Source organism: Strigops habroptila, chromosome 2, assembly GCF_004027225.2.
Source record: "Strigops habroptila isolate Jane chromosome 2, bStrHab1.2.pri, whole genome shotgun sequence".
Taxonomy (NCBI): domain Eukaryota; kingdom Metazoa; phylum Chordata; class Aves; order Psittaciformes; family Psittacidae; genus Strigops; species Strigops habroptila.
In genome coordinates, this window is record NC_044278.2 from 23,224 (window position 1) to 50,967 (window position 27,744).

The 27,744-nt window shown below is 40.3% G+C and overlaps 1 protein-coding gene and 1 long non-coding RNA gene across 2 annotated transcripts in view; one reads left to right on the forward strand and one right to left on the reverse strand.

The window, feature by feature from the left end:
- LOC115601583 lies at positions 1-14,631 on the reverse strand. Its single transcript, XR_003989402.1, has 3 exons — positions 14,619-14,631; positions 8,196-8,200; positions 1-148 (listed from the first exon to the last, which is right to left on the reverse strand). It is a non-coding gene; the product is annotated as an uncharacterized LOC115601583 (long non-coding RNA).
- Positions 10,103-27,744, forward strand: part of LOC115601582 (lipase member H-like) — a 21,340-nt gene continuing 3,698 nt past the window's right edge. Inside the window, exons 1-9 of the mRNA XM_030471795.1 lie at positions 10,103-12,048; positions 15,328-15,701; positions 17,261-17,369; positions 20,485-20,586; positions 21,999-22,088; positions 23,241-23,408; positions 24,944-25,036; positions 26,185-26,296; positions 26,667-26,840. Of these exons, the coding sequence (XP_030327655.1) occupies positions 11,946-12,048; positions 15,328-15,701; positions 17,261-17,369; positions 20,485-20,586; positions 21,999-22,088; positions 23,241-23,408; positions 24,944-25,036; positions 26,185-26,296; positions 26,667-26,840 (1,325 nt within the window). The 5' untranslated portion in view covers positions 10,103-11,945. The remainder of the gene's footprint in view (positions 12,049-15,327; positions 15,702-17,260; positions 17,370-20,484; positions 20,587-21,998; positions 22,089-23,240; positions 23,409-24,943; positions 25,037-26,184; positions 26,297-26,666; positions 26,841-27,744) is intronic.

Sequence of the window (27,744 nt, forward strand, 5' to 3'; positions counted from 1 at the left end):
CTGCACTGGTTAACTCCAGGGCTCTCGCTCCTTAAATAGCCCACGCTCACCGTGGGGGCCCCTGTCACAATGGACGTCTCCACAGCGACCGCCACGGCTTTGTGATGGCGGCAGCATCGTGCCCATGGCCACTGGGCACCCAGGGGTGCTCCGTGAGTCGCCGCGGGGGGACCAGCCTCTGCCCAGCCGGCTCGGGGAGGTCCCTCACAGGCTGCTCTTCCTCAGTGCCTTTCATCCGGAGCTGGAGCACACGAGGGTCACAGCTCAACCTGGGCAATGGAACAGGGCATCACATCCACCTACGAGAAGTGGAGAGTGACTGACATTTGCATATCGGAGAATCATGGAATCCCAGACTGGTTTGGGTTGGAAGAGACCTTAAAGTTTGTCCAGTTCCAACCCCCTGCCACGGGCAGGGACATCTTCCACTAGAGCAAATTGCTCCAGGCCCCGTCCGACCTGGCCTTGAACACTGCCAGGGATGGGGCAGCCACAGCTTCTCTGGGCACCCTGTGCCAGCGCCTCACCACCCTCACAGGGAAGAGCTTCTTCCTAAGATCTCATCTCAATCTACCTTTGTGTAGATCTATTTGTTGGTAAAAGTGTCAGCACCAATGACTGAAACATGAAGACTTTCTTTCAATGGGGACACTCCATCATTTGTAATTAAACCACAGAGAAAAAAGAAACTCAATGCCCATTGCAGTGAAAAAATAATTTATTGAGGATTGCTGCAATGCTGCTGCCTGAGCAGAGGAGAAAAGAACATCCTCGAGGTAAAACAAACCCCACCCAGTTCCTGTTAACAAGAATAGAGCTAAAAACGTCTGATCACAGAAGTTACTTATTTCTATGTATGACCCACATGTGACAACTGAAAGTGCCGCACTGCAGGAGATCCAGCTTTAGAATCTTTATAATTAGCATATTAAACATTTCTAGTACAAATATTTCATCACGTGACATCAATACAAAGCACAGCTATTCAAACTTTCACATCTACTATAGCTATAAACACAGAAGATGAAAAGAGCAAAAATTATTTGGAAGACCTATTTAAACCAAAGTTCTAAACCAACAAATATGTTAGCATTGCAGAAACCATCAGAATCAAAAGAGAATTGTTAAAACAGTCAAATTCTGCACTGATGTAGAAGATTGGCTTTTATTACTCACAGGTAGAAAATACAGAGAATTTAACGGACAAGCAGTGAAAACTGGAGCGACTCATTCTCTCCAGAGCTCAGCTGAAAGCCAGATCTGACCCCATCACCGCTGCACTTGTCCAGTTTTATCAAAGTTCATTCTTCGTTAACGTGGTGATAAGGGAGTCAGGTTCAGATCCTCAAATCCGGAGCAGTTAGGACAGTTGCCATGAGATATTCCATGCAGTGGTGGGTATTTAGCTGAATATTACACAGCATCATACAGTTCAATTCACTGGCTATTTTCACCCAAAATCAGATCTCCTTCAGGTACACACCGGAATTCCCCATCCTCGTGCAGTACCCACCAAGTGCACCTAGGTCCTTGAGCAAAAGCAATCCCACAAGTGTGTTTGCCTTTGCCCAAGGCAGGAATAACTTAGACTCCTTTCCCCAGTAGATTCTTTGTGTGCACCACAGGAACTTTATCCCCCTCTATAGTACATAAAAGTTCTGATTGGGCTGGGCCAGCCCTGTTGGCAGATCCTCTAGTGTTGACTAACTAGGTGGCCTTTGCTAAATGTGTATCCCAATGTTTGAAAGTCCCACCACCCATTGCTCTCAGTGTGGTTTTCAACAGCCCTTTGTAACGTTCAATTTTCCCAGAGTGGCTATATCCACTCAATGCCATGCTCTTTGGCCCAGGTGTCTATGGGGTTGTTCTGGAAATGAGTCCCATTGTCTGACTCAATTCTCTCTGGGGTGCCGTGTCGCCACAAGACTTGTTTCTCAAGGCCCAGGATAGTGTTCCGGGCAGTGGCGTGGGACACAGCGTATGTTTCCAGCCAGCTGGTGGCTGCTTCCACCATGGTAAGCACATGGCGCTTGCCTTGGCGAGTTGGTGGGAGTGTGATATAGTCAATCTGCCAGGCCTCCCCATACTTGTACTTCAGCCATCGTCCTCCATACCAGAGAGGCTTTAACCGCTTGGCTTGCTTAACTGCAGCACATGTTTCACATTCGTGAATAACCTGGGCAATAGTGTCCATTGTTAGGTCCACCCCTTGATCACAAGCACATCTATATGTTGTATCTCTGCCTTGATGGCCTGAGGTGTCATGGGCCCACCGGGCTAAAAATAATTCACCCTTATGTTTCCAATCTAAATCCATCTGAGCCACTTCAATCTTAGCAGCTTTATGTACCTGTTGGTTGTTCTGGTGTTCTTCAGTGGCCCAACTCTTGGGTACATGAGCATCTACGTGGCGTACCTTTGTAGGAGAGGATGGAAACTATTTGATTATTGCCAAAGAGAAGTAACTGCTTGGCTGGATAAGAGTTAAAGAAGCAGCAAAGTACACTGTGTGATTAAGCAGAGCAACCCAGGTGGACAGGAGTAAGAGAACAGAAAGATAAGGAACTAGTTATTTTGGGACTGTTTGTGAAACGATGAAGAATGTTGAAAAAACAAAACTGTAAACCAGGAACTAAACATGATGTGCTAAAACTAGCTTGGTATAAAAGGTAGAGCAATAGGCTAAAAATATCTTTTGCTAGAATGGTATAAAAGCTAGAGCAATAGGCAATAAAGTGATTCGCTGCATGAAGATGCTCCGGGAACAATACACTGGAGCCACCATGCTTCCACTCCATGGCTTCTACACCATGAGCAAAGGACAGAAAATACCAGAATTTGTGCATAAAATGGAGTTCCATTTCCTTTCATTATCCTTGACTCATTCTCAAGTGAATAACACTGTAAGGAACTGTTAAAAGAAATCTGATGGGACGTCTTTGCAACATTGCCATTATCATCGCTTCCACAGGGGGGTAAAATGAGTGACACCAATGCTAAATTTCTGATCTAACTGTAGTTACTGAGTAAATAAGTTCACAAACAACAAAAAAGAAAACCTTCATACCAAAATACTTTTTACTGGCAAGAGTATTTTCAGCACAGAGGAAGTGAGTGGCTTTCACTGTTTGCATGAGGGACCCCCACAGTGTGCTGATACAATACAAAATTTCTTGGAATCACTAAACCTGAGATTGCAGAAGAAAAAAGAAAACAAAAAACCAAGATGAAAATAAACCACAAAACTGCTCAGGAAACAGAATTTTCAATATCATGAAAATATTGGGGGTTTGTTGTTTTGTTTTGGGGTGTTTTTTTAGCATACCAGGAAGTTGTTTAACAACTCTACAAATACACAGAACAGTGTAAAACTAAATCAGATCTGCACATCTTGGCCATGGGTTTGTTCTTCTCTAAGGCTGTGATACCCGGTACCTGCCTTATATTACATGGCATTTCAAAATGTCCACAGAACTTGGCAAAGAGTACCAGTTGCATCCTGCTACACAGAGTAGTGCTTATTGCCAGAATTTTAAATAAAAAATGGAAAGAAGTGTTTGCTGGTTTTCTTTAAGTGCTCCAATTTGTTTTACCTTAAGAAATTAGTCATTTACACAATTATCCTGTTGCCCTGGAGGCTTGTATGGACATATCACTGTCTATTGGTATTTCACAAGTTTATTTCCTTCTTTCTTGATTGAGGGATTATCGAGATCACTGGAATTTGTGGGTGTAATGAAGGAGAGAGCCCACTGCAGGCTTTTATCTTACGGTCTGTGAATCATCTTGAGTCTAGTGCTGGGATGGGAAAGATGAAGAGTGGGCTGGAAGCCAGGATTTGGCTATTTGTATTGCAGCTTTCATTCTTAGAGAACTGACTGGTCTGACAAACTCAATCACATATTTCAAGAGACACTAAGAACCTACTTCTCTGACAAGAAGCCAGCTTAACCATGGAGCCAAGTATTTCAGGATCAGAATGTATCTGTATATGTGTCTCTGGGATGATACAGATGAGGCAGGGAGGGCAGTAGCCCTCCAGGCCAGGCAGCTCATGCTGCCTAACCTTCCTGTGAGAACTGGACAAATTTCTCTCAGGAGTGACTTGGAAATAAAAAAGATCTTCTGCCTAAAACAGCCCCAAAGCCTATGGTTGGAGAAAACTGGGGCAAGGAAATTACTGCTATTGCAAATAATTGCAAAGGAAGATAATGTCTGATGCTTCTGGAAAGATCTTTGGTCATCTTTCTGATCAGACTGACCCAATTTCTTCATTTTGTTGTTCAAATAAAGCAGCATAGTGCCTGAACAGGTAATGCTCCTTCACTCACAGAATCACTTAGGTTGGAAAACACCTTTAAGATGATCAAGTCCAACCATTCCTCCAGCACTGCCAAGGCCACCATTAACCCATGTCACTGACAGCCTCAGCTACATGATTTTTGAACACTTCCAGGGATGGTGATTCCACCACTGCCCTGGGCAGCCTGTTCTGATGTCTGATGTTCTTGCCATTTAACATAGTCAAGGGCAAAACTGCCTTGTTCTTCTGCAAGAAGAACCAACACGTGCCAGTGAGACTTAGGAAATAGGCATGCCCTTACCTGAAAGTTTTAACGCAGACAGGGAGGTGGTACCACCACCTCATGAACGTTGTGTGACTGACTCCTGGTTGCATATTTGGTTCTTCACTGAATGTTTCTCCATCTGTTTACACCAAAGCAGTAAAGTTTTTTATTCTGAGATCCGTTTGAAGTATTTGCATGCTTATGATACTGGTGCATTACTGAGATCATGCTTTTATTTCCCGTAGTATCTGAAAATGCACTCTCCAAAGGAAAAGTGAAGAGTGTCCCCGCCCTAAGAATGTACAGTCTGCGTGTATTAAGGTGATATGGCCACCAGTTACATTTTAGCCTGACTTTCCCCTCACTTTGCAGAAGTAATTCATTGTTTTGTGGTCTTTTAGCAGTTACTGTGGAAGTTAGAAATACAGGATAGAGACACAATGCAGTAGGAAAGTACACGTATGCAAGACTGGTATGAGTCATCCCAGCAGACTTACTGTGAAGTCTTGGACAAGTCAGTGTCCCTAGTCAGAATTTAGCAGACAGATCTAGGTGGCCAGGATAAAGCCCTATAACTGTCACTTCCTGGGACCGGTTTCACTAGCCGATCTCTGAAATGAGAAGTCTGCCACCTGGTTGGACTGAGAGCGCTCAACAGAGAGGCAGTACATAGGTGGAGTTTTAGATGGCAAAGCAAGGGTGGATTGCCATGTTGGTGGCATTGTTTTGAAGGTCACCATGTGTAGGTGATGCCCAGAACCAGCTTTCTATCCTGGCACCTCAGCCGTGCGAGCAGGGGCTGCTCATTTGAGCTCTGGGAGCTGGTTTCAGGGGCTCCTGAGAGCACTGCCCAGAGAGGCAGAACATGGACTTTTAGGTGGTATTAATTTTACACAGCTTAGTACAAAGTACATCTTTTCCTATAAACACCCTGGAATGTGAAGCGTAACTGCACAGCTGGTCCCCTCAGCAATGCAACAGTCATATCTACAGGAAAAAGGCAGGTGTTGCTCCTTTGAAGACAACTTGCTTTCTTGGTTTTTCTCTTCCCCAGCCATAAGTATCCTGCAGATGAGCAAATGTGCAGCAACTGCTCTGGCTGCCTTTATCCCAGGTGATGGTTTTCCCCACTCCTTTCATTAGGGATTGTGGGAGGGGGGTTGGGCCCGGTGTACCTGAGGTACAGCTGCTTGTCAGGGAGGCATTCAGCTCTTGCGCTCTGCTGGGGTCAGCCCTCTGCTGTTCCTTCAGTTTTTTTATGGCTTTGAGCTCTCAGAGCTTTTTGTTTTCACCTTTTACATTTAAAGCAGCTGAGGTTTCTCCAGTGAGAGTTTCTGGACAGGCTCAGGCTCAGCAGCACCTATATCAGTAAGTATCTCTACATGAAACCTTTTAATTTCAGGTCAGCAGTTTTGCATTGGTTGTTTAGGCAGGGTGAGTGGGGCTAGACGTGTGTACTGAGGGAGCTGATTTCTGGGATGTCTGAGCATGCTGCCCAGAGAGACGGTACACAGATGGACTTTTATGTGTCTAAGCAAGGGTGGATTGCCATGTTGGTGGCACTGCTTTGAAAGTCACCATGTGTAGGCGATGCATAGCTCCAGCTTTCTGTCCTGGCATGTCAGACTTAAAATCATAGAAGCATAGAATCATAGAATCAACTCGGTTGGAAATTACCTTTAAGATCAACTCCCCAGCACTGCCAGGGCCACCACTAACCCATGTCACTGAGGGCCTCATCTACACAGTGCATGAACACTTGCAGGGACGGTGACGCCACCTCTGCCCTGGGCAGCCTGTTCCAATGCCTGAGCACCCTTTTCAGTAAAGAATTTTTTCCTAATGTTAGATATATAGAGTAATTAGACTTGTGAGTTGCTTTAGAGTAATTAGACTTGTGAGTTGCTTTAAAGTAATTAGACTTGTGAGTTGCTTGATTTATGTTCCGTTAAGCCTGTTGCTAACAGTCCAGAGAAGTTTGGTAACTAGGATGTGGAGATAAATATATGAGACTATCCAAGCGAAGCAGTACTCCCCAGGTTACTTCAAAGCAGAACCTTTAAGATAAGAAACGAAGATGCATACCAGTACCAGTCAGAAAGAGATAAGAAGAATGCTGGTGAAAGCATCATCGTTGGAACCTATCCAGGACTCAAAAGGTGAAAAGTACACAGCGAGGAAGACGTCTTACTTCATCTGAGGAAGACTACTTACTTCATCTTGAGACCCCTGCCCACGACCACCAGGAGGCACTGCGCAAGCGCAGAACATATGGAAATGACTTTTGTACTCATTATAATACGAAGCGGGGATAGGTCATGAATATGTATCAGCATAGTGGGAAAGGTGATGCATATGTAATACTTTACAGGATAAATTGTGAGCACGTTGTAACGGTCTTCGGAACCAGATTTGGGTGGGTACCCCTGGTTCCCGGGGCCTCGGAATAAAGCACCACATATAACCTCCTTAGAGTGGTTATGTGTTCTTCTCTCGGCTAACACTAATATCCAGTCTAAAGCTTCCCTGGCACAGCTTGAGGCCGTTTCCTCTTGTCCTGTCCCTTCTTACTTGGGAGAAGAGACCGACCCCACCTTACTACAACCTCCTTTCAGGCAGTTATAGAGAGCGACAAGGTGCCTCCTGAGCCGCCTGCCCCGCACAGCTTCACCTACATCGCGGGCCCCGCACCGCCGTTACCGCCGTACGCTGCCTTAAGTGGCATGAAGCTGCTGTGGGCCCCGCCGCTTCCCGTATCCGCTGCATCATCAGCGTGCGGCGGCGGAGACACAGCGCCCTTCTGCGCAGGGGCGGTGGCGTTGTCATGGCGGAGCCGCTGCCGGCGCGGTACGTCCTGGGACGCGCCGAGAGGAGCGGGCGGCTCATGGCGGTGCTCGCCGCGGCTGTGTCGTGCCCGGGGCACAGGGCACATCAGCTGTACCGCTGGCGGCGCATTACCGCAGGGGCCAGAGCGAAGGTAACGGAGGGGACGCGGCGGGGGGCGCTTTCTCGAGTGAGGGGCCGCGCGCCGCCGCCACGGTTTAAAACACCTCCAACGGTTTAAACGGCGGCGGCGGGGAGAGGGCGTTGGGTTCGGCCGAGGGTTGTCTCAGCCTTGGCGGCCCCGCGGGAGGTTCCAACAGCAGGGTCAGGCTCAGCGAAGGGTTTCTCCGGCCCTGTGAGAGGGCTGCAGCAACGGCCATTTGATTTGGCGGCGATGGGACGTCCACGCTGTGCTTGCATGAATGGCACTAAACTTGTCAGCATTAAACTCTGGTTCAACAAGAGACAGGTGGTTGCAACAATATTTATTTTTATTATTTTTTAAATCTTATTTCCAGCCGAGGTTTGACTCTGATAATGTGGAACACTGGGTCAGGGTGAAGTAACTTGCACAGTGCTCGCTTAAGTGTAAGGTACCTTGATGCAATAGGTAAAACACGAGCCGCACAGAGAACTTGCTGTTGAGCAGTGCTGCAGGTTGTGTGGGCAAGTAATACAAGAGGTTCACACCAAAGCACCATCTCTTGAATCTAGAACCACCTGAGATCAAGGAAAATGATTTCTAAGGTGACCTGTTGGAGGAAGTCCAGAGGAGGCCATGAAGATGATCGGGGGCTGGAGCACCTCTGCTATGGAGCCAGGCTGAGAGAGCTGTGCTCGTTCAGCCTGGAGAAGAGAAGACTGGGGAGACCTTAGAGCAGCTCCAGTGCCTAAAGGGGCTACAAGAAACCTGGACTTTTGGAGAGGGACTTTTGGCAAGGGCATTTAGTGAAAGGACAAGGGAGAATGGCTTTAAACTGGCAGAGAGGAGATTGAGATTAGATAGAAAGAAGTTCTTCCCTGTGAGGGTGGTGAGGCGTTGGCACAGGGTGCCCAGAGGAGCTGTGGCTGCCCCATCCCTGGCAGTGTTCAAGGCCAGGTTGGATGGGGTCCCTGCCTGTGGCAGGGGGTTGGAACTATTCACTTTAAGGTCCTTTCCAACCCAAATCACTCTGTGATTCTATGATTGCTGTCTTTAAAGCTGAAGTTATACCTCTTTAACCTACTGCTGCAGGGTTGCTACCTGTTGGGTTGAAAACCTGTTTGGTTTCAAGCACATACACACATTGAATATCCAGTATGTATTTTTAAAGTGTTACTTTACAAAGGAGAACATTTTCAGAAGTCATCCTGATGACAGCAATGTGAAAAATGTTAAATATTTTTTGGGGGTATTTTCTTCTCAAGTGTAATCAATGCCGGGGGGCCTACAAGGATGCCAGGGAGGGACTGTAGTGATAGGACAGGTGGAAATGGGTTTAGACTGAAACAGGGGAAGTTCAGGCTAGATATAAAGAAGAAGTTCTTTACTGTGAGCGTGGTGAGGCTGTGGAAGAGGCTGCCCAAAGAAGTGGTAAATGCTCCATCCCTAGCAGTGTTCAAGGCCAGGCTGGACAGAGCCTTGGGTGACATGGTCTAGGGTGAGGCGCCCCTGCCCATCGCAGGGGGTTGGAACTGGATGGTCTTAAGGTCCTTTCCAGCCCTAACCATTCTATGATTCTATGGTGTGCTTTGTCTTGATGCCCAGTACTTTCTAATGGTGCTTTAGTTACTGACTTGTCAAGTCTATTTAGAAAGAGATTACCAATTTACAGGAATTAACAAGTCTCACTGTAGAATACATAATAAGTCTTACATTTCTTCCACCTAGTCAGGGTTTTTCCCTTGGTAATCTTTAGACATCTCTTTTTCTTTCCTAGTTAAACACACTGCATTGCAAAATCCAGGTGTGATTCATGGCAGGGAGTTAAGGTCCTTTCCAACCCTGACCATTCTATGATTCTACGATTCCATGATCTCATATTTCCTGAAAGGGAACAGCACTCTTAAGCTAGCGGTTAGAGAAGATTTTTTCTAGAGAAGTGGCTTGGTTCAGGAGAGAAATGAGAGTTGTTATGAGAGTGGGATTTCCCAAGATTACGAAACCCTCAGGGGTAGAGAGAAGATTAGAAGGGGAAATACATGTAACCACAGATCAGGATATCAAGGCTTGTGTAAGAATTCAATCTTAATCTTGAAAACCACACTGTAATGATTTTAGCTGTTAATTTATCAGAAACTTTCGGAGTAAACTTGTAAAAGTGCCATTCTGCTACTTGTAAATCATAGTAATCTTGTACTGTAATAAAGTTTTTTTTTTTAATTTATTTTTAATTAATTTTCACTTATTTAATTAATTTTCACTTATGTATCACTTATGTATCTTTTTTCTACTTGAATACATGGCCAGCCTTGAGTGTTTTTTAATACCTGGCAGACTGTGGGCTCCACCAAAAGCATCAGGGTTCATTCAAGAGGTACTACTCCAACAGTCTTGAGCACTAGGGGGGGACAAGCCAAGTCCTGAAGAGGCAGTGCCAGCATCTTCCACTGGTTTGTGTAAGGCACTTTCAAAGCAGGTAACTCTGAATTTTGGTGTGAGAAGAAGTGTATCCTTGTGAGAAAAGCAGTGGCCATAACAATATGCAGCCAAGTGGAATGAGCAGTTGCTGAACTTCAGGTGTCTCACATCTGTTTGTGATAGTGCACCTGCAACTCAGAGTCACCTTGGAGGATTTACCTGACAGTGGTATGTCAGTAGAAACTACAGTGTAAATGGTAACAGTAGTTGAAATCTGTGAATTTCCAACTGGCATAAGTGCCACTGTTGGTGGACAAAGTCCCCTTGCCATACAACAGAGTCCAGCAGGCACTAGTTCAACATCCTGATTGATACTGCAAAAAAACTTTCTGGGTGTTGATTTAGTAAGGGAGTCCTTTCCTGACACTGATTTCAGAGGGCTTTAAAACTGTTTCATGGGTCATATATGGGTGGTACTGTACATTACTTACATGTGAGCTGGGCTTACTGGTTTTCAGTTCAAGAGGGAACTTAACATTTCTTTTCTTCTCCCTATTCATGTGTAAATGAGCAAGTGTTAGCAATTTATTCACATCTAGTGGCATTATGTATATGTGAAGGTACATATGTAAGATTTTCTTCTAAGATCAGGTGATTGGTCTTGGAGAAGTGTGGTAGATGTTTTACTAGGGGTATTACCAGTTCAATTTTACTGGTGTTGAGTTCTCCATGCTTTAACTTGTATATGAATGAGTACTGCATATTGGGTGCACACTGAGGCTGCCTAACTGGTGGTTGCTTGGGTGCACTTAGTTTTTCTTGTAACAATAATCTGTATTGAAAGATTGGAAGGAGAGAGTCTAATTGTCACTATACCATTACTTGTTCTAAGTAACATGTAGGGCTGTGCTTTTATTATAACAGTTGGACAAAGTGTCAAAGATTTGAGATGAAAAGGGAATACAAAGGAATAACAAGAGCTGCCTTAGCAAACTTTAGTCAGAATAGGGTGACAAATTTGAAAAACGAAAGCAAAAACATTTGCTTTCAATAAATTTGCTTCAATTTTGCAATAAAAGATTGCTGGTTAAGCTGAGTTGATTTTCGTATGAGTAGCTGTACTGCATCTTCTTGTAGCTGCATTGACAGTGAAAAAGCCTCTGAAGAGACCTCCCATCTGCTGCAGAAGGTTGTGTAGCACACAGCTTTGTTGAGCTGCTCAGAATCATAAAACCAGCTGAAGAGACCGACCGCTTAAAAGTAATGAAACACACACACTTTACTGTTATGGTAAGAAAAGAGGCAGACCTAGACCTTAGGCTTAGAAGCACTGGGAAGCATACACTACACAAAAACATTTCTGGCATGTGTCTGCCTCACACTTGAGTGGTTATGGTATGTTTTTCTTACTCCTGCAGTGGAAATAATTGGGGGCCAGATATAGGCAAACTGGGCATCCAGACTTCTCATTTGAATAATGCAGAGTTTATCTGCCTCTTTGCTTCACTTTGAACTCCAAGAAACTGAACTGGTTTATAAATAAATGAGTTTCACAAAAATAAATGTTTCTTCATCGATTTTGTAGTTGGGAACACAGAGGGAATGAATGAAGTGACATACTCAAAACATCCAGCAAGACAGTGTTTGGGTGAGGTTTATGGGACTCTGAGCTCCGTCTCTCTCCCATATAAGGATGCCACAGACCTCTGGATTTAGCCTAGACAATGACGCCTTGGAAAAAACTCAGAAGATAACTGAGATAACATCGATTGCTTCCATGTAAATCTACTGATAGGCAGAGAGGGAAATAGATTAAAACCAGTTCCAACCCTTTAAGAGCAGAAACCACCCTATCTACCGAATTTATTCAATAGGAGGAGTCATGAATTGCAGAAGCTTGTATACAGCTTTGCTTTCTCCTTCCTACTCTGCATGTCACTTACTTCATTAGTGACATTCAGCTGGGTTAGAAATCTAGCATGCTATGAGGAAACATGCGATTTGCCACTTCTCTGTGGATTTTACCTATCACTTTTCTCCGTTTCCACATGCTGAAATTGTGTTTCTTCATCTGTTTGATATCCTGGGTGAAATCAGGTAAGAACCATTAGCGTATTCTTTGTGATGCAGTGTCTTGCCTTTATTCAAGCATTAGAAAAAAGAATATTCCTTCATTTAAGCTGGCCAAAGTATTAAACCTTGTGAATTATGCCTAATGGAGCAGACAATTAGTAAACAGAATTTGATCACTTTGAAACTGAGACGTAGGTTTTCATTTTAAGGTAAATAGAACAAAGCCTGATACTTTATCTCTGGCTGTACTTTGCACCCAGACACGCTCAGGTATGTGCACTTTGTACAAAGTAAAGAGGTAACTGTGAAATAGTTTTAGCACAGTAACATAAGTTTATTGTTTCCTGCTGATTTGATAGGTTGACAGGTATTCAAGCTATGTGTTATGTTTTAAATAGTAAAATCTAGTTACAAAAAAGTCAGTCTGCACTTAAGATTTTTCCCTTTCAACCACAGAAGATACTTATAACACTTACAAACATACGCAGGAAAGTTAAAGTTGTATTAACTTGTAATAAATTGAGTTAAACTGCACATGTGACAGCCCAATGCCTATCTATATGTTCTGATTGCACAGAAAAGTGTATGTGAGTACTCCCACAAGTGTGCACAAAGGGCAGCTGGGTATTCCTTCCGGTAATCAATCAGAAATATGAGTTTGAAAACCTCCCCTTAATGACTTCTCACTAAACTATTCAAAGTATTAAATATAGAAAGCTACTTACAGTACTTACCTAATTCCACAGTAAAGACATCATCTTTTCTTGTTTTGTCTATTTACTTTCACAGAATAACTGCTGTCATTTCACAGTCATAAGTAAATGAGTTGTTTCCCTTTGATGTTTGCCAGCTGGTAAATAGGTTTCATCAGTTAAATTATTTCCTTGTAATAGATTTCTCAGTTCCATGGACAAAACTGTTTTATGTCACTGTCATTGCACTGCCTTTAGAAGAATTAATTCTTATTTCTACCAATCAAATGATAAGAATTCAAAACATTTAAATGGATATGGTCGACATTATCTTAGCATGACTCTTTTGTATGTTAGATATGTAGGAGACAATTGTATGGATCAGTGATTAAACTTGGATTTAAGAACAATATTAGGCAAAAATGAGTTTCATGTTGTAGCTTGAATCTGAATAGCAAAAATGTAATCATAGAATCATAGAATAGTTAGGGTTGGAAAGGACCTTAAGATCATCTATCGAGTAGCTGGTTTTTATTTCACCTATGTATATGACATTTGCGTAATAGAATTTGTATTCTAGTTTTATCATTGTATGTCATTATACAAAAACTAGAGATTAAGTGTGATACATTCTATAACACCTCAGTATCATGTCATATGTATGATATTTTGCCAGGTTCTTAAATATTATTTTTGTTAAATTCAAGGAAACTGTAGCTGATAAGCTTTCAGTTTCAGAACTTCTGCTTGGATTTAAACTGAAAGTGGATATATTTAGATTAAACACAAGGAAGAATTTCTTCCCTGTGAGGGTGCTGAGGCGCTGGCACAGGGTGCCCAGAGAAGCTGTGGCTGCCCCATCCCTGGCAGTGTTCAAGGCCAGGTTGGACACAGGGGCTTGGAGCAACCTTCTCTAGTGGAAGGTGTCCCTGCCCATGGCAGGGAGATGGAAGTGGATGATCTTTGAGGTCCCTTCTAACCCAAATATTTCTGTGGTTCTATGAGAAGTCCGATCAATGAAATGAGTTGCCTTCCTGTATCACTAGTCAGTTAATAACCTTCCCAGTAATTTCAGTCAAAATTACTTAAATTATTCAGTGTCTAAATGAAGAGAACAGTGATACTTACATTGAAATATAATTAAGTCTAACTTTTCCCACATATAATAATTTTAGCTATTGTCATAAGGTGATGAAAATAAGGCATGAAACTTTTGCCTGGTTGATTTGAGACAGAAAGTTTCAGGCTCTTTCTAACACTCTCTAACTTCAACCCTGCTCCTGTTTCCAAATATCCATTATTTTTTGTGTTGTCTACTCCAGAGGTAGCCGGTCTAATTGTTTGACATATATGGTTTGGCCTAGAGGTGATTGGTCTAGTTCCCTAAGTGAATTAGTGTTTCTAGTGTCTTTCCTGCATCTTTACTGCATGTTAGGTACTATAATTCACATTGTTTTGTTTTGTATAGGTTTGATTAGATCTGTGCTATAGTATCAAATACATTTTTCGGATACCTTGTAAACCCACACACTCACGCTTGCCTTTCACAGCTTTATCAACTGGTGAGAGCTTGCTGGCTACTCGGATGTGCAAATGTTGTGGCTTTGATTCTTCCTGCTTGCTGCTTGCTGAGAAAAGGAGAAGAGCTAGATCTGCCTCTCCTTGACCTCAAAAATTCTGAGAAATTCAGTTTATTTTAAAATTATTTTTTAAGGAACTGAGTAGGTACTATTTCTACTTTTGCTGTCTAGAAGTTTACTTGTTTTACAAAGTCGTTAATGACAGAAGAATTGAGAAAGGTGTCATCACATATCAGACAAAAGCCTTGTGCAAGGTAGCCTAGCCAAGAAGTCAAGAGATGGGTCCGTATTTCTTTGGACATAAACCAGCTGACACCATAACGAAGGTGAATAGGCCATACAAAAGAGCTGTGACAGGTGTCAGCATTGTGCCTAGAATCCTGAAGTGGATTTTTCTTGTGCCAGTATGTACATTTACCTTGCAGATTCTTATTTATTCAAACTCAGAACAGGATTTTTTTTTTTTTTCTTCTTTCTTTGTTTCTTGATAATAGTGTCCTTACAATGATCCAAAACTAGGGAAGGGGTCTGGGTCATCCCCGTACTGTCAGGCAACTGTTTCTTATTGCTAGATCAAACAATGAGGCTAAGGATTGGCAGCTTATCTACCCTGGCTGAAGGAGGAAAAAACAACCACAACTGTCTTCCTGTTGAAACAACACACACTAGTTGTGAAAAAGTTCTGAGAACCTGAACTTGGTGGTTAAGCAAAGGATCTTACTAACACTAACTGCTAATTCATATTAGTTATGGAGAAAATATTGTTCAGGAATAATTAGAAAGGTTGATTTTGTATTTGAAGGGTTCAGAGAAGCATAGTGATATCTGCAGAGTCAGTAGTTAAACTGCGTGCTCCTTGCTGTTCAGTGCACATGCTGGTACCTCATTCCAAAGGTCTAGTGTGAAGAAAATGGAAGCTCTTCACTTTTAGTGGAAAAATGTGGAAGGAAAAGTGAAGAGGTGGTATTTCAGGTGCTATTTCAGGTGGTCTAATTCATCAAATGACTGTCCAACATTTTCATCTTTTTCAGATGAGAAAATATGTCCCGAATTTACAGATCTTAATATAGGCAATGCTCTATCTGGAACAGAACTCCAAGTCCAGTTACTGCTGTACACAAGGGAAAATCCAAATTGTTCTGAGAGGCTCATTGAACATGATGTAGCTGCATCTGAATACCTTAATACTTCCAAGAAATTTGTCTTTGTTATTCATGGCTTCAGACCAACGGGATCTCCACCAGCATGGCTAGGTGACATAAAGGAGCTTTTACTGTCTTCAGAGGATATTAATCTCATTATAGTTGATTGGAATCGTGGTGCCACAACTGTGAACTACGTAACTGCTGTTGAAAACTGCAGAAAAGTTGCAGAAATACTGAAGAACTATGTTGACCAGATGCTGGTAAGGCAGAGAGTTGCATCTGTTCTGAACAACTTTAAATAGAAGAGTTTGACTGGGAATGGATATGTAAAATATCTCTAAAGAGAAGCCCAGTGAGCAATATCAAGTGACATTTCTTTACCAAAGTATTTGCAAAGTTTGCATATAGTTATTACTGCATATCTTTAACTTCACCTGAGTTCTTATCTCCCTTTCAGTGAAGTATGCCTCTGGTTTCTTTAGCTGACCTGGAAGTTTTAGGTCTTCTGGAAAGAGCAAATGCACCAGTGGGGAGGTGAAGTGAGAGATGTCCACATAGTATGCAACATTAAAATTTTACAAAAGCATTGCTTTTTTTACTATTAAACTACTATAATTAAAGATTTTAAATGAAAAAGAAATCACTGACAGATATAAATATTTGTTCTCAAATGGTATAAACTTCGTGATTCTAAAGGGAGTTGCTGAAACAATTGTTGATGCCAGTGTTGTTAAGTGGGCTTTGGTTTCACTGCTTAATCAAACGAACAAAACTCATTTATGTCATTGTTAGATTTATCACTTGATTTTTCTTCTGTTCTCACCACTTCTTTTCCAGCCATTCTCAGAAATTTTGAATGCCGTGCAATAAGAAAATATTCATTTGGAATTTGAGTTAAAAAAAAAAATAGTGTTTTGAGAAAGGCTGAGGTGAAAGAAGGGAAAGCCTGTCAGAATCTGTCCTCTGGGACTAGATATAATGATAACAATTTGTAATATGTAAATTTATTGTTAAAGAATAGAAAAATGAAACAGGACTAAAAGAATAGTCTCCAATCCAGAGTGGGTTGAAAAAGTATATTTAGCAGTTGTGCAAGTTATCAAAGTGATGGTGGTGGGGTATGTTGTCTCCCACAGCTATCAGTTGCATACCTGCAAGCTGTCAGATGCCTTTGTTAATTCATTCTGAGACACATTAATGTACCAAATCCCACATAGCATCCCATCACTTTGCAGACATTCCAACAGGTCTGCTGACAATGTTTCAGAGTTCTTCAGTAGTTTTGATTTTGTTCTGTTTTGTTTTTTAAGTACTGCCTGCTTTGCAGAATGGGCATCCTAAGGCATTCCTGCAGGTATGCATTTGGCACCATTATTCTGCAGTTCTGTGCCATAAGTCTTTGTTAATGGTATTATGGGTTTAATCTATTTTATTGGGAGGATAAGGCAGAAGGAGATTATTTATTTATTTTTTTTTTCCTAGTTTATAGTTTTGGTTCATCTTTCTCATATCTGGTAAATGTCTTCCCCTTCTCTCCCCTGCTCCCCTTCTAATATCTAGGGTGATATTTTGGAAGAAATGTGACTCAAGCTTCCTTTTTACATGTTTCTAGTCAAAGAATTTCATAACTACTGAACTGCTTAACTAGTGCAGAATGGCAAATTGACGAGAACTTTGTAATTTTCATTTGTTTCTAAAGTAAGAGAAATAACTTAGAGTTCTGATGGAAAGTGAAAACTAAACCAGTCTACTGATGTCTATTCACTTAACTGTGTGTGGTTATGGCTTTGTTTGGTAGTTGTTTTTTTTTCTCTGATAGGTGGATGGAGCTTCTCTTTACTCTATGTATATGATTGGAGTTAGTCTTGGGGCTCATATAGCTGGTTTTGTTGGCCAGAAGTATAATGGCAAGCTTGGCAGGATTACAGGTAAGGCTTTTAATCCTGATATATGTATTCTAATGTACCTTGTATCGTTGTCATAGCTGCAAATCACATAGATGCTAGCACTGAAATATCAACAAATGAGAACTATCTAGTTATATATGTGAGGGAAAATGTATCCCTGAAACAAGTTCAGAAAATTGAGGAAGTCTGCCTTTAGAACATAAATTGCAGCTGAAATTTTACAGCCTGTTTACCTCTGGTCTCTCAAATGAAAATTGAGTGCTACATCCAAATGCCACTTAAATGATACGTCTAGTTGACAGAGCAAGTCAGGTCCCTCTGAAGGGAAGTTCAGAAGCTCTTGGTCAGACCACAGGAATCAGGCACAAGGATTTAGTTTCAGTTTGAAGTATCTGAACATGGTGTAGGCTTTAGTACGTTGAGCTATCTTGTATGGGGAGCTTAGATGAGGTGTGAAACCTGTGAATGGATACTACAAATTTTACCTCATACTTGTTGCATCATCAGCATGGCCATCTGCAGGGTTGGTGCTGTTGTGGTTTAACTCCAGCCAGCAACCAAACCCCAGCCAGCCATTCACTCATTCCCCCCACAGTGGGATAGGGAAGAGAACCGGAAGAGAAAAAGTGAGAAAACCCATGGTTTGAGATAAAACTAGTTTAATAGGTAAAGCAAAAGATGTGCGCACAAGCAAAGCAAAACAAGAAATTCATTCACCACTTCCCATGGCAGGCACGTGTTCAACCATCTCCAGGACAGCAGGGCTCCATCACGCATAACAGTGACTTGCGAAGACAAATGCCATCACTCTGAAAGTCCCCCCACTTTCTCCTCCTTCTTCCCGCAGCTTTATATGCTGAGCATGACACCATATGGTCTGGGACATCCCTTTGGTCAGCTGGGGTCAGCTGTGTCCCCTCCCAACTCCTTGTGCACCCCCAGGCTACTCGCTATTGGAGTGAGGAGCAGAAAAGAGCTTGGCTCTGTGCAAGCGCTGCTCAGCAGTAACTAAAACATCCCTGTGTTATAAACACTGTTTTCAGCACAATTCCAAAACACAGCCCCATCCTAGCTACTGTGGAGAAAACTAACTTTACCCCAGCTAAAAGTAGCACAGGTGCCTACAGTGAACACTGGAGTACCCTCAGTGTGGGTACATCTTTCAGGACTGCACGAAGTTTAGGTTTAACTTTTAGGTTCTGGTTCCTAGGGCAGAAGCCATAATGCTGACTTGAGTGCACTTAAGGCTCCAGATACTTCTTGCAGTGAAAGAGCAAAACTCACTGCAGCTAGTGTGTTGAGGGGGAAACTGACTAAGCTAACTATCAGAAAAGATGCTAAGGGGAGAAGAGACTGTTGGATTCTGATAGTGTTTAGGATTTAAGAAAGCAGCTGTTTTCAGGCTGAAAGGAGGCAATTACCTCTCCTTGAGATTTATAGCTCCAAACCCTCTCTTCAGAGTACTTAAGTAATTTGTTTCCAAAAACGTAAGAAGAGCCAGAAGCAAGCATTAAGAAAGGGCATTAGAGACTCCTCACCTCTTTGTACAGTAATCTGAAAATTAGGGCATTTTCTAAGAGTGTGATAGGCTCCAGCTATATTCCATTGGTTAAGAATACCCAGTTATGCTTTATACAATTCCCTAGAGTTTGTTTGCATCACTGGTTGAGGGCAGACTTGACTGCAATGCTAGGCTAGCAGGTCTGTGTCCTCTCTGTACAATAAGTAGATCCATGTAATTTCTGAACTCAGATGCTCACAGGTAAATGGAATTATATGAGATGTTTCAATCACCTTCTTATAATTACAGATATGGATAAATAAAGGCAAAGATTGAGTAGTCTGAACACACAAGGCTTTATAACCTCTTATGAGGCTGTTCTGATACTACTTCTTTCAAACAAGTTTAGCCAGTGGCCCAAACTATTGGAAATGTTGGAAAAATGAGATTTAAAAAAAAAAAGAAGAAAAAGTTATTTTCTTCCTCACTGTTGGGAGGTTTTGAAAATATAAAACTGATTAGTGGACTAAACCAATGACCTTTGTCATCTGGGGTACTATGAATGCAAATTCCTGGCATTCCATGATCCTTTGTGGTAGTTTGGGTCTTGGTTATCTTGATCTTGAGAGAGAACCTTTCTAGACTAGTTCTTAAAGCACATCTGGCAGTTAAATTATAATATAAATTTAGATAATCTAAGGTCATACATTGTCCCTGTCCCTTCATCAGTGAGAATGTAATTAAGAGTCATTGAAGTGTAGGAATCTGCTTTGCCTTGACAGTTTCATTTTCGATCCTTGTTGCTTTTTCTTTTCCTCTCTTTGTCTGTGCTTTTGTTGTCAAGAAAATAGGAGCAGAGCAAACCTCAGCTAACAATTTCAGTTTTCTGTGAAGGACAGAAATTACCATCTTGAAATTTACCAGGCTTCAGGGCTGCACAACAATAATTCCCTATCCCCTAAAATGAATGAAAATCCACAGTGTTTATACTTTGAATACTTTGCCACCCAAATCCCGTCCTCCTTGATATAAAGTGCTTTTTGTGGACCTCAGTTGGAATCTCTTTTGTCATAGTTGAGTTTTGATTTGAGTATAACATTCCCAAACCACCTTCAGGTGAAAATGTGGTCGAAATCCAGTATTTCACTTCATCATATATAACAATTGTTTTTCTATAAGTAATTTCAACACCAGCTGATAAAATGAGTGAGGCATGTCCATCCAAGATTTCTTCATCTTGTGTTCTAGTTATAGTGTGTGTTTCAGTTTCATGAAATACATAAAAGGTACGGTATTTTCATGGGGAAAAGGACAAAATTAATTCTCGATATTTTATCTCTAGTGCTGTTGGCTTATCTTCATCTGGGGAAGTGGGAGATAAGCACAACAAATTAGGGAGAGAGAGAAATTCAAAGAGATGGGTTGATCAGTCTTGTTTTAGGAACCCTCCCTTTGCTTAGCAAGTTGAAGAATGGAAATGAGAAGAACTGTACTGGATTTTATTTTTATTATTATCCCAGGAAAATGAAGAGTCATTGATGAATAGTGCTTAAATAGGATCGTAGAATGTTGGTCTTGTATATATCTGTAGAACCAGACCCCAGGATTTGTAATGCTAGTGTTATTTTTATTTAGGTCTTGATCCAGCAGGACCTTTGTTCACTCGAGAACCACCAGAAGGGAGACTTGATCGTACTGATGCACAGTTTGTTGATGTAATCCATTCAGATACTGATGGTAATGACTGATGGTAATAGCTTTCCTATTTCAATTTGAGGAAAGTCAGGAAAGCAAAAGAGAAAGGATGTTTCAGTAACATATTTTGTGTTATCAGGTAGATTGCTATGCTGTTGCTTTCTAACAATGTCTATACTTTTGAAATCATACTGTATGTTATTATGCCTATTCATCAAGAAATTGAAACTCAGCTTTGCTAGTAACTTAAGCAGTGATGAGCTGTTTTGTTCAGTTCTCACAGAAGTAGCTAGGTTATTGAGTAAGTGAAGCTTACCTGAAAATATTGAAATAACTTTTATGTCTAACAGCTAACTGAAGGCATATGTAGATAACCAGATAGTCAGGAGTCTATTTAACGTCATGCAAAAGTAGCGACAACACCAGTCATTTATGTCTTGTTTGTTATAGTATATTCCTTCTGAATATGAAAAGAACAAGTCCGCACATTGAGTAAAGCATGCCTATTGCAGTGATTTATGATACTGCCACTTCCAAAATAGCTCAGCATTAGCATTTTTTTGCTGTGCTAGTGTGTATGAACATAGCAGTTGTAAGCATGTGATTATCACTGAATTAGTCCTTTCTGAGGCAGCCAGTCTCAGCTGTATCATGTTAGTACACTACAGGTCCAGTGCTCAAAATTGTAAAACACATTATTGTAATGTTAAAACAAAGAATACTGTAAAGTCTGCCTCATCCATGCTATAATCTGGTTTAATGTTTTCCTCAGAACTATAAGTAAACCTTTCAAACCTACCACTCTCATCCCATTATTTGTGTAGTTTCATACCAGTTTCTTTCATAATGTTAAAAATTATGCTTTTTACTATACTAATTTGTATCTGAAGCTGTAAAATACCTATTTTTTAATGTTCATATTATGTGTATAAAGATAATTTGTGGTAAAAAGGAAGATAGGTAAGATTGAGCTAAAGCTACTCATCGCCTTTTATGGGGCAGATACAGATTTTTCTGCATTGATATATTGCTTACATTAGTGTAGCTCAGAATCCAATGTTGTGTGCAAAAAAATGGAAGATCTTACTGTAATGAAAATTACATTGGGAAAGAATTTTGTTGCTGGAGAGAACATGAATTTCATCATTTTCTTTGTGCAAATAATGTCTGATACAGCACTGAATAGTTGTTGCTGTTTTTTCCTTTTGTGGCAGTAGAAATCTTACACAAATTTTTATACATTTGTGTACAGCATTTCACATGTGTATAATTTTCTTAAAAAGGAAAAAAAAACCCATGGATTTTAACTCATAACATGGCTTCCATTTACAGAACAAAAGAACAGTATAGTTGCAAAATTTTGCTTTAAGACCTCCATGTTATTTGTATGTAATGATAAATAATTGACTGGATAATTCTGTTTATGATTTTGATTCCTGATGTTTTTACTTTAGCACTAGGTTTCAAGAAACCTTTAGGAACCATTGATTTCTATCCAAATGGAGGAATGGATCAGCCTGGTTGTCCACAAACAGTATTCAGCGGTAAATATGGATGTGTTCAATTAATGAGAAAAGACTTTGAGATCAAATCAAAAGAAGTAAAACTGGATTCAATGGACTGCACATATTCATTAATATGGGAGCTGAGGCCGTTGTATTCTTTCTTTTCCACCCCCATTCAGTGAATGAGAAATAACAAAGATATTTGACATCTTTTTTTTTTTATATCTTCCTATTAGCATACATATTCCAGCATATCATTATTATTGGCATGATGGAATTATATTATTATATATACAATTAGAATATAGTGATCATTATTATTCTATGTTTATATATGGCTAGGCAGAGGGGAAGGTGTTTGTGTCCGAGTGGTTTGGACAGGATCACTTGCATATGACATGGAAGGCAAGGCTTTCAAGTCTTCACTGTGTCTGAGATTCCTCCTCATTGGCAATGATGAACAGGTCCTGCAGGCTCTAAGATGAAAGCAGTTTTATGACATGATCTTTTGCTGCAGAATTTTGCTTATTTCAGCCTACATAAATCTTAGGCAGGGCTGCTGACCATTGATTTTTTTTTTTTTTTTTTTTTTTTTTTTTTTACTCTTTTTGCATGTGTTTATGTGTGTCTGTGTTTCTATTGCTAATCTGCATAGTGGTGCTACAAATTAGAGCTGCTGCAAAAGCATAGGGCTTCCACTTGTATGTATGTGAGTTTGGGAGAATTCCTTAAGGCTCAGGATCATCTTCATCTGTACAGTTCTCATAGTTTGTTCTGCTGGGAGAGGAAGGAATTTATTACCTCCCAAAACAACCTAAAGAGGAGAATTTCTGAAGTATTCCTTACGGTAATTTTTCTGCCAAAATGTTCTGGGCTGGATGCAACAAGGCAAATTTTAACTCAGACTTGTGCTTTCTAACAAAAAAAAAATCTGTAAATCTGATAGGATTTAGGAGACTATTTCGTAAATATAAAACCTTTAGACTTTTCTCTGTACGTGTAATATTCAAAATAGTCTTCAATTTCTTCTTTTGTGTGTGTGTGACCATCCAGTTGGTGGTCAACTAACAAAAGAATAAAAGCAGGGCTAGCTAAGAATGACTCAGGTGAATGGGATACTTTGATAACACCTTTCATTTAATGAAAAAAAAAAAAGTATTCTTTGAGAATTTCATTTTTTCTTTCCTAAAGGGCTTCAGTATTTTAAGTGTGACCATCAAAGATCTGTCTTTCTCTTCTTATCATCTTTGAAAAGAAGATGCGACATAATAACATATCCTTGTGACTCTTACTTTGATTACAAGAGAGGAAAATGTGTGGATTGTGAAGCTTTCCAGCCAATGTCCTGTCCAGTACTGGGTAAGTGTTGTGAAATCTGCTCGGGGCTGGGTGAGAGTTTCCAGCAAATACAACCTAGCTCTTTCTGGGGCCACTCCAGAGATCTGTAGTACTGTGTTAAGGGATCTGTAGAGATTGATCACAGGCAAAGCTGAGTACTGTTTAAAGTAGTTTAAAGTTTATGGCTTTGCCTGCTTTACGGTTATCTCTGTTAGGCACAGGTGCTGAGTGTTCCTAATCTTTGATCATTATGCTTTCCAGTCTGAAATAGGTTCACAATGTATTTCCTTTCTACAGAGAAACTGCTGCTTCCTAGTTCATCACTTTAGGCTTTCAGAGTGTGTAATCATCCCTAGACTACCTGTGGATTTTATTAAAAAGTAATAACGTTTAAAGCAACTTCATGATTTCTCTGGCTCTTCTTTTGGAATCAAGCTTTTATTTGGAGGGGTTTTTAGTCTTTTGGGATTTTATTGCTTTTAGAGAGGATCTGGGGACAGTTTGAAGAGAGCTACAATAGTGTGAGCATTTCCTAGTTGACAGGGTTTTCTTAAGAATGAATTTTTAAAAATATTTCATTAGAAGTTAACTTTCAATACATACCTTGTGTTTTTTACATCTTTTTATTAGGATGTACATCCTATACTAGTTAGATCAGGTTTGAAGAAAAAGCATGGGCAGACACATCTGTGTGCTATTTAATAATAAAACACAACTGCAGTGGAACCTAATAGTAGGACAGAAGGATTCCAGGACTACTCTAGCATGGTCATTAGCCATGCCTGATGCGCTTACATCGAATGCCCAAGGAATATTTGAATGATGGAGGAATATTTGAACACTCAGGTGTCACCTGTTTTTCATTCCTTCTACTGCAAGCTTTCCTGCTTGCTGCCTTGCAGTGGCAGCTCTGCAGCCTGGAACTAGCCCTCTTTATTCAGTCTAGGTAAAGAAATTAAGAGGGAGAGAATAGGATCAGCCATTTTAGCAACAAGGACTGTTAACAAGCCCCAAAGAAAATAAGCATAGAATTATATAACCCAAAAGTTCTTTCTACATTATATTCATAAGGTAATGAGGCCTACAGACTACCTAACATTTTATTAAATAATAATCACAATTATAGACTAAAGGATTTAAGAATATTTCTTTAATGATTCAAAAAAGAAGGGAAGAAATTTTACCTAATGTGAAGCTGTTCTCTATCTGTTCTCTGCAAATATGTGGGGTACTTCTTGGGCTTTGTTTTTGTTACCTCTGCTGGAGTTTACAAGCACTATTTTTTTTAGTTAGTACTCTAGACTAAATAGATTCCAACTATTATATTATGACAATTTTAGTGACACTAAAATATTAGAAGAATGAAATACTTGCATACCAAATCCCATTATACTTGGGGGATTCCTGTATTTTCCAAGTCAATTTATTTTGTCAGAGAATATTTAGGAAAATGAAAGACAAATCTGTCACTTTGGGTGAGATTATTTTGTGTAATTATATGTGTATAATAATTTTGCTAAATGTCTGAAATTAAATATTTAAACTTTGGATTTCAGGTTATTATGCTGATAGATGGAAAAAACTGTTAATCCCAAACAGTTCACCAACGAAAGCTTTTTTTGATACCTCGGACCAAGACCCATTCTGCAGTGAGCGACTGAATACATACATAATTAACTCTTTATGAAATGGCTGTTATTTGTTAGCTGATCTAGAGCGAAAGCATGTTAGGAGTAGAAAGTTATTGTTAGCTGGTGTGTAAAATGGTTAATAAACCATGAGCTAAGTGTCAGTTCAAAGACTGGAGGAAGAAGAATGATTGTGGCAGAAGAGTAAGTAATAATTAAAACATTAAAAGCAGTGGGATGGACTGCCAAGAGGAGGAAGGAAGCCAGAAAATGAGAATCAAGTGACCAGGAAAAAGCTGGGCTGAGAGAACCTGCTTAGACTGGATCATTGCTGCCATTTTCAGAGGGCAAAAAATGGGAAGTGAGATTGCCCTGGGTGGGGGACAACAAAGAGGCATCTCTATGTTCCACCCCAGAAGGAGAGCACTCCACAGTCAACTAAAGCTAGTCCAGCTTTTAAAAACCCGTTTCTTCCTTGAAGTAAAACAGCGGAGGGAAAACTTAGCTTCAGGGTTATACTCTATGGGAATGAATTCTCATGGCATGGGCTTTAGCTGCATCAGTTTAGGTATCTACATATGCATGTAGAGGTCCAATTTAGATTTTCATCCAATTTCTTTTATTAGCAGACTCTACTACCATAGGCAAATGTTAGCACACTCTTCTAATTGGCTGTGTTTGAGGTTCATTGTTTTGAGGTATGGAGATAGGCTTATGGAGAATTCAAGTAAAATTAAGTTTTCACATTAGCTTCACATCTTCTTGGCAAGTTTTGTGATCAGGGACTGAATAACTCTTTTTGTAGTGATGAATCATGCTTACTTACATCACTGTTTCTTCCAAAGGGCCAAGGAGAGGTTAACAAAGATGTGATGGATCTTATATAAATCAACTCCTACTCCCAGTGCTCTTTCAGCTCAACCCAAACCTGCTACCACTGTTTTCCCCTGCTCCTGTCTGCTCGGACTTTGCCCTTACATACTCTCAAGGCTGCACAGGCCTATAGGTCTGTCTCTTTATTCATACTTCTAGCAGAAAAATATGGCTTTGAAGTAAAGAGTCACTATTCCTATCATCGACTAATGAATACTTTTAACAGGGTGATAATAGCAACTGTGTCCTGTTAAGGTCATTCCTTGAATCTTATTATTTCCTATTTCTTTTTACAGTGTATAACTACTTACTGGATATTACTACCTGGAATAAAAGCATTAGGAGAGGTTTCATTAAAGTTAAATTAACCGACCATGCTGGAAACACAGTAGAATCAGAGATGAATAGGTATGTTGTGCTTTGTCTCTGAATCTTTTTTTATCACTTTATAGGACTAATTTTCTAAGTTTCCTAAACCTTCTAACTTGTTAAGTTGTAAGTCCGAAAGTGTCATGAGGTTTTTAAGACTTTTCCACGGCTTCTTTACCTGGATATGACTCTGTGTCAGAGGCAATGGTCCTCACACTGAAATGATCCTTTTATGAACTAACCCAGGTCCTTGCATGGTGCTGGTTTGAATCCAGTTCTGGGTGTCCTTGTTCTGAATGCTCAAAGTTGATACATCTCACAAGATTTCTGAACTTAATAATAAATTCTTAGCAACAATGAATATTATTCAGCTAACACACCCCTGACTCAAAATATCATTTTTCTTTAGTGAAGCTTCAACATTTCAGCAATATAAAAGAGTCAAAATACTAACTGGATTTTACCAAGACCTTGACAAAATATCAAAAATGTCCTTGACCTTTTCTACGAAGACTTTAATAGGCCCAAAACACAAGCTTAGGGTTCTCCAGATGAGGCTGAAATCTCTCAATAATCCAGAAAGGTAAGTGTTTGTCACGTATGAAAATTGTGTATCAACTAAACTGCTCAGGATGTTTCCTCAGAGATGTGTATTTCTTTTATATTGACTTTTTTATTTTGATATTGACTTTTTTAATCGTGTATTCCTAGATGCATGAATATCCTTCTCATCCTACTAGGATCAAATTTATCATGTGGAAGAACGGCTCTGTACATTAGCATTTAGTGCACAGCACCCTTGTACATGTAGATGTCACGCATGCCACTTGTTACAGGAGGCTGCTGCTGCTCTCTGGTCACAGTGTGTTTACAAGGACCACTTATGTAGAGCAGCCTGACTTACGCCTGCACGGTTAAGTTCTCTTCCAAAAGATAAATTTTATTAAGCACTTTTTTTGACCTTAATCATGTGTTGGTACACAGCTTTCCACGCTCACATATAAAATAGAGCACTTCAGCTACTTGTGTTACTGGAATAGGTTTTTGGTCTTGTTGCTGGAAGTAAAGACCTTCAAAGACCAGAACAATCTATGCTTGCTTACACTTAAAATGAAAGAATCTGCATTTTTTAATAATTATGTGTCATTAATAAGTTTTTATTAATTATCTCTGGTTTTAGATATTTCAGCGATATTGCCATATGTTTATTACTTTAGATCTCCAGAGTTACTTGTACAATAGCACTACCAATTACATTTTATGTTTGCATCTTCAGAAAATAATATATTAGATGGAATAGGTAAGAAATATCCAGGAGTAGCAAGAGTACGTTATATTAGAATCTTACATCTATTTGCTTCATGTGAATGGCAGCTTCAAAAAGGTCAGAATTAAAAATAAAGCCTAATAGTGATTATCAAATAACTAATGAGTGGGAATAATATTACAATACAAGTAAGTCTTAAGCCAGTATATTTTGTTAACTT